This window comes from Salmo salar, chromosome ssa16, assembly GCF_905237065.1.
Source record: "Salmo salar chromosome ssa16, Ssal_v3.1, whole genome shotgun sequence".
NCBI lineage: Eukaryota > Metazoa > Chordata > Actinopteri > Salmoniformes > Salmonidae > Salmo > Salmo salar.
The window spans coordinates 43,112,743-43,119,686 of NC_059457.1; the positions used below are offsets into that span (position 1 = coordinate 43,112,743).

The following is a 6,944-nucleotide window of genomic DNA, read 5'->3' on the forward strand; positions in this document are numbered from 1 at the left end:
ATTTGAGTCAATTGGAGGTGTACCTGGGGATGTATTTCAAGGCCTACCTTCAAACTCAGTGCCTCTTTGCTTGACATCATAGGAAAATCAAAAGAAATCAGCCAAGAGAAAAAAATTGTAGACCTCCACAAGTCTGGTTCATCCTTGGGAGCAATTTGCAGTGCTAGCTGTGCCACTAGAGATTTTGGGTTAGAGTCCAGGCTGTCGCAGCCGGCCACAACTGGGAGGCCCATGGGGCGGCGCACAATTGGCCCAGCGTCGTCCGGGTTAGGGAGGGTTTGGCCAGCAGGGATATCCTTGTCTCATCGCGCACAAGCGACTTCTGTGGCGGGCCGGGCGCAGTGCACTCTGACACGATTGCCAGGTGTACTATGTTTCCTCCAACACATTGGTGCGGTTGGCTTCCGGGTTGGATGGGCATTGTGTCAAGAAGCAGTGTGGCTTGGTCGTGTTGTGTTTCGGGGGATGCATGGCTCTCGACCTTCGCCTCTCCCGAGTCCGTACGGGAGTTACAGCGATGAGACAAGACTGTAACTACTACCAATTGGATACCACAAAATTGGGGAGAAAAAAGGGGTGAAAAATACAACAACATAAAGTGTCTATATCCACAGTAAAACGAGTCCTATATCGACATAACCTGAAAGGCCGCTCAGCAAGGAAGAAGCCACTGCTCCAAAACTTCCATAAAAAAGCAAGACTACAGTTGGCAACTGCACATGGGGACAAAGATCATACTTTTTGGAGAAATGTCCTCTGGTTTGATGAAACAAAAATAGAACTGTTTGGCCATAATGACCATCGTTATGTTTGGAGGAAAAAGGGGGAGGCTTGCAAGCCGAAAAACACCATCCCAACCGTGAAGGACGGGGGTGGCAGCATAATGTTGTGGGGGTGCTTCACAAAATAGATGGCATCATGAGGAAAGAAAATTATGTGGATATATTGAAGCAACATCTCAAGACATCAGTCAGGAAGTTAAAGCATGGTCGCAAATGGGTCTTCCAAATGGATAATGACCCCAAGCATACTTCCAAAGTTGTGGCAAAATGGCTTAAGGACAACAGAGTCAAGGTATTGGAGTGGCCCTCACAAAGCCCTGACCTCAATCCTATAGAAAATGTGTGGGCAGAACTGAAAAAGTGTGTGCGAGCAAGGAGGCCTACAAACCTGACTCAGTTACACCAGCTCTGTCAGGAGGAATGGGCCAAAATTCACCCAACTTATTGTGGGAAGCTTGTGGAAGGCTACCTGAAACGTTTGACCCAAGTTAAACAATTTAAAAGCAATGCTACCAAATACTAATTGAGTGTATGTAAACTTCTGTCCCACTGGGAATGTGATGAAAGAAATAAAAACGGAAATAAATCATTCTATCAACTATTATTCTGATATCTCACGTTCTTAAAATAAGACAGGGGATTTTTACTAGGATTAAATGTTAGGAATTGTGAAAAACTGAGTTTAAATGTATTTGGCTAAGGTGTATGTAAACTTCTGACTTCAACTGTATATATCAATATTTGCGCACAAAGGCGTTTCCACGGCCATTTCTCGCATAAAACATTTTACCGACACAAAAAAGATCCCAACATGTCGAACAAACAAATGTTCTGTTGGCATTTGTCAAATTGAACATAAACTTCCTGCGATGGAAACCCATTTAACTTTTATTTTTCAATCTGCACATGGAAATTTAATTGCAAAAGTAATTTGTTTGTGCACTAAGTCAATCTATTGTTGCGCCATATCAAGTTCTGGAAACGCTTCAGTGAGGACATTTTCCTTCTATTCCAGGGCACAGCAGAGGAACTTCATCAATTCCCCTCCTTCATCAATACAAGAAGTGAACATCTGAAATTCACGCTCACCTTTGATGCGCATGAAACAGGTATTCTGGACATTGTCATAAAGGGGGGGGGGCTTTAGCACGGACATATGCAGGTAGCCGACGGAGAGGAATTCCCTGTTAAGCAGAGATAGCTTCCACCCTACATCCCTGAAAAAGAACCTCCCTGTCAGCCAATACAGTCGCGTACGCAATATCTTTAGTACACACTGACTATGACAAACAAGCAGACTGTCTGGATGAGCATTTAAGACAGCGGGGTTACCCAGAGGAATGGCTTCATGACGCAAGGGACCGTTACAAGAATATGAACCAGGATGACAGCCTCACGCCCAAATCACCCCACCCCGCCCCCCCTGACCAACGAGTTCAACGCTTACTTCAATATTCCAACAGAATATTTTTTTTACTGTTACCTAGGTTAACTTGGACTATTTGTATGTATATAATCCTTTATGACCATATGTACCTCTGTGATTAATTATGATTGACTATGCGCAAAAGTGAATTGAATTGTTTCCACACCCACCATGCACATGTGCATAATGGTCACGTGAGGTGAAATATTTTAAAGTTTTCATGTGCATAATCAGTGTGCGGGCCTTCCTGCTCTTTACACGTCAACACGCGCAACCTTTCATGCACAATAAGTCCGTTTGATGGAAACATCTCTGGTGGAAAAATGGCCATATTATTTTATGCAGATTTTAAAATATTCGCATGAAAATCTGTTGCAAATTGGATGGAAAGTTAAGCCTCCTCTGTCGGGATTCTTAAATCAAAAGTGGGAGGAATTTCTCACTGTACACAAGTGTTTGTGGGTAATATTTTATAATACTGAATGTATAACCCCTTTCCAACCAAAAACGCAGTAGTGGAAAAAGTACCCCATTGTCATACTTGACAAAAGTAAAGATACCTTAATAGAAAATGACTCAAGTAAAAGTCACACAGTAAAATACTTGACTAAAAGTCTAAAAACATTTGGTTTTAAATATACTTAAGTATCAAAAGTAATTGTGATTGCTAAAATATACTTAAGTATCAAAACTAAAATAATAATTTTAAATTCCTTATATTAAGCAAACCAGTAGCCACAATGTTCTTAAAAGTGGAACAACCACTTTACAATAGTGCATCTAAATCTTTTAGGGGGGGGGTTAGAAGGATTACTTTATCCTATCCTATGTATTCCTTAAAGAAGCAGAGTTGTAATGTATTATTAAGGTACATGTAAGAGTAATCAGGTCAGACAACTACACACATTTTTTACATTTTGTATTTAAAAAAAACAAACAAACATTAAAGATGTTAATCACAGCATTTTACAGATTTTTTCCCCATCCACCTATGCAAATAGAAGATCATAGATTGATATGTATTATGAACGGACTGTGCATAATCTATCGTTTCCATTCAACACATTTGCCATAACTTACCAACTATGTAAATAAATACATAGCATTCTTCATTTAACTGTTGAATCTGTAAATCCTTTCAAAAGTAATAGACCATGTATTTAACTATCATTGCTTCAAGTTTTAAATTGTTGTGAAAAACATCTACATCACTGTGACTAACCATTGAGGTAACTAGAATAATCATCTTGCAGTAAAACATTGAATACTGGAGTAATTGATATCTTTCATTATTCAGATAAACGTATTGGTCCATTTGAAATCCTGAGACAAATATTAGGCAGTAGTGAATCACTTTAAGGCAAGATTGGTATCTTAAACAGTAGGATAACGGTATTTGATTATGGTTACTGTGGCTGGAAATAATTAAACCAGAAAAGTTACATGACACATAAGTAATTATACACGCATGAAATTATACACCTTGCAAGAGACAACGGTTCCAAGAATGAAACATTGATCTTCAACTATTTGGAGTTCAGTATTGAGTTCAGTACTAGGGCTAAACCTACTCCTCAAACCGTTTAGCTGGAGCGATGGGCCCAACAGGCTCCTGGGTCACCTCTATGACACCACTGTCAAGAACGAGCTCTCCTGTTTGATCATCTTCCTGTCAACAGACCAATAGAATGGATTAAAATATATACGCAAACGTACTAGAATTCTATCGGTGTATTGTCCTTACGCATTAGTGTATTTGACAGAAGTTAAACTGAATTCTTCCGCTGCTCTATTGTTCGCTACATATTTCGGTCTGAGACTGCCATCATTGAAGTCGTTTGTAGTGACGTCAAAATGAGGGGGGGGGGGTTGTACAAAACAAAGTCATCAGCAATTAGATCATCTCTAACCAATGAGTGTGTCAAAGCCAAAAACAAATTTTCAAAATGTTGCTTTACGTGTGTTCTGGCTCTGGTCCAACCCATCGGTTTCTGGGACCAATCAGATGGTCTAGAATGGATTTCCATTATAGAAATCGTCTGGGAGGTACTCAGATCTAGACTCATTGTAGAGAAGAAACTACCTTCTGGGTATTCCGTGGGCATGGCATACCGTCTGGCTAGAGGCCCGGAGCAAGGAGTTTGGGTAGCAAGGCAAAAGGGAGTTATGTTTCCCTATTGATTCCAATCTCTCTCTGACTAGTCCAACTTACTCTGTGTTTGAGGTAAGACAGGTAGGTGTCCCAACCCAGGGTTATTGTGTTCACATAAAGGACCCGGTATTGGGGTGAAAGGAAATAGAAGTTGATCAGCTGTGCGGCAGGCCAGACACACCAATCAGCCTATGGTAAGAAACACAATAACAATTCAAAATATCATAACCTCAGTCAAATCAACCCTATGTATTCTCTAGTGTCATCATAGATACATCAGCATAACATATAAGATGGTAAAATTGAACAAGGAATACATTCTACAACATACAGGACTGTAGCACGTACCTTATAGAACTCCCAGAACTTGTCTTTGAATTCCAGTGCGCCTTTGGATAGACCGTGTCCCTCCATTACTCCCATGCCTGCAATAAACAAAGGTGAAGGATGGGTGCATTGACTGTATGAAAGTCTGGGATATCTACCAAATGATTAAACAGTATTTAGTCAGTATAAAAATGGAAACACATAGGCTACAGATAACATCCAATCACAATAGTAAGGGTTTGGTACCCATATCAGTTGTTTGTTACCTTAATGCCATTTGGTCATATTCTTGGCAAACTTTGACCCACTCTTTAACATCTAGTATTGATGTACGGTACACAAACCCTTTTCTTACCTCACTAGTGGCTTGATGCAATTAAACTGACTCCACACACACTTAAGGTAAACACACACATAAGGCTTTTCACATTCAGAACATTTCACCCCCGAGCCCATCATAATCCCAATGTGAAAAGTCCTATAGACACACAAGACTAGGGAAGGCTGAAGGCCTATTTGTTCTTGCACTAAGACAATCAAATATTGCATATGAGAATGTTATTTGCAGTTATGTTAATGCAAAAATAAATTATACCTTGTATGAATGGAAACCAAAAGAGCTTTTGCATTTCATTCTCACCTAAAAAGTACCAAGCTCCAAGGATTGGTGAGCAAACTAGTTGGTCCACTAGGACTTTCTTGCCTACAGTGTGCAAGGCTTTGCCAATGTAGAATTTATCCAGCCACGAATACCAGCAGTGGAGGACAGGTCCCATGGAGCAACCCACTCCAAACATGTGCCCTAGGGAAAATAGAAAATAAACTATTGACAGAAGTACCTCAAATTATTTTGTACATGATCCTCTATCAAAAATTGGGTATGATGTCAGCTCTAGTATAAAAATAATAAACATTGTGCCAAGAGCCCAATGCTTTAATGGCACAGGTGGTAGCTGCACTCGGCCTACTGATGCAGCCGTATATATTGGTACCACTTGCATTTTATAATGCAAGAGAGAAGAATGCTGTTTTTTGGGGGGTTGAATTGCTATTTTATTTATTTTCAAAACAAATACACGTGTGAACACCAAAAGTTTTCAATTGAAACGTTCTTTATTATAAATAGTGTATGGTGCCAATATATTTGACCGCAACTGTACACAATTGGATATTCTCACCTGTGCGACTCCAGTCACGAATTTTCTGAGGATCTTTCATTTTCTCCCTGGTTTGCTGTATAATATCTCCCAGAGACAACGTAACACCTCCACTGAGGGTGTTTGTTAATATGAGCAATCTTCCTTGTAACAGTGGTTTCCAATAGAATGAAATCCGCACAAGAAAATCTTTACCTCGAGGAATTACCATGATGAATATACAGGAGACCAGTCATCTGCAACGCATTAACTAGCTAACTCTGGCTCGTGGATGCCTGGCAAATGTTGACCACACGCTAATCAAGATCTACTTTTGAAAGTATCGAAGTCGAACATATGTGATGTGGCAATTTAGCTGACACATGAGTTGAGTTAAAATAATAAAGTGAATGAGAACTTACTTCCGCATCAGCACATGTAACTACCACAGAGTTTTGCTGTCTTCCAGGCAGATTTGAAGTCCTGAAATCACACACTGCCACCGCTACTGCCATCTAGTGTTGACAGTTACATTTGTTGTTTTCAGGCCCTGCTGCACTTGCAGCTAGCTAGTGGCCAGCTCAACCGTACAATCATATTTTAAATCTGTGAATTAGCTTGACTTACTGTGCACTAAGGTCTATTGAATAACACTCTTTATATAGGTTGGGGTGGGACAGAGTGCCTACAGTAAAATCATTTTTATATGTAAAACGTGTTTTGAGAGCACATTTGAATGTGTTGTGGTGTTAAATTAAGTGTAGCATCATCATGTGGCAACAAAAAAAAATTAACTGTCAAAGGCCATGTTCTGTCTCTCCGAAGAGTTTTATACAGATGGCAGAAGAGCCAGACTGCTCCTGGACCTCTATGATAGTGGGTATAGAGTGTTCTCCGATATGTCACCATGGGAAGCTACAAATCAACTATTCTATTGGGACCTCTACTCTAGGCTGTGGCTGCCAGGGGCTGTCACCAGTGAGGTAATCAATCATGTCTGAAATGTAACAGGCCCTTTCGGTCTCTGTATGGGATATCTCCTTATGGGATATCGTATTGAAAAATGGGATCACAAGAGAAAATCGAATGAACCTATTCTATTGGGTTCTATTTGACGTGAG

At 40.2% G+C, this 6,944-nt stretch overlaps 1 protein-coding gene across 1 annotated transcript; it reads right to left on the bottom strand.

Moving 5' to 3' along the window:
- Positions 1-3,110: 3,110 nt before the first annotated feature.
- On the bottom strand, positions 3,111-6,282 carry LOC106573904 (mpv17-like protein 2). The gene is made up of 5 exons (XM_014149356.2): positions 5,866-6,282; positions 5,328-5,489; positions 4,709-4,785; positions 4,421-4,549; positions 3,111-3,877 (listed from the first exon to the last, which is right to left on the bottom strand). The coding sequence occupies exons 1-5, from the start codon at positions 6,053-6,055 to the stop codon at positions 3,776-3,778; spliced, it is 660 nt and encodes a 219-aa protein (XP_014004831.1). The 5' UTR covers positions 6,056-6,282; the 3' UTR covers positions 3,111-3,775.
- Positions 6,283-6,944: the final 662 nt, after the last annotated feature.

What these genes read in the sequence shown, in the direction of transcription:
- LOC106573904 (XM_014149356.2), bottom strand. Translation starts at nt 6,055, where the DNA reads ATGGTAATTCCTCGAGGTAAAGATTTTCTTGTGCGGATTTCATTCTAT. An exon ending in TGGAGCTTGGTACTTTTTAG is followed by an intron (nt 4,786 to 5,327) that starts GTGAGAATGAAA and finishes TGTTTATTGCAG; the next exon opens with GCATGGGAGTAATGGAGGGA. An exon ending in AGTTCTGGGAGTTCTATAAG is followed by an intron (nt 4,550 to 4,708) that starts GTACGTGCTACA and finishes TTCTTACCATAG; the next exon opens with GCTGATTGGTGTGTCTGGCC.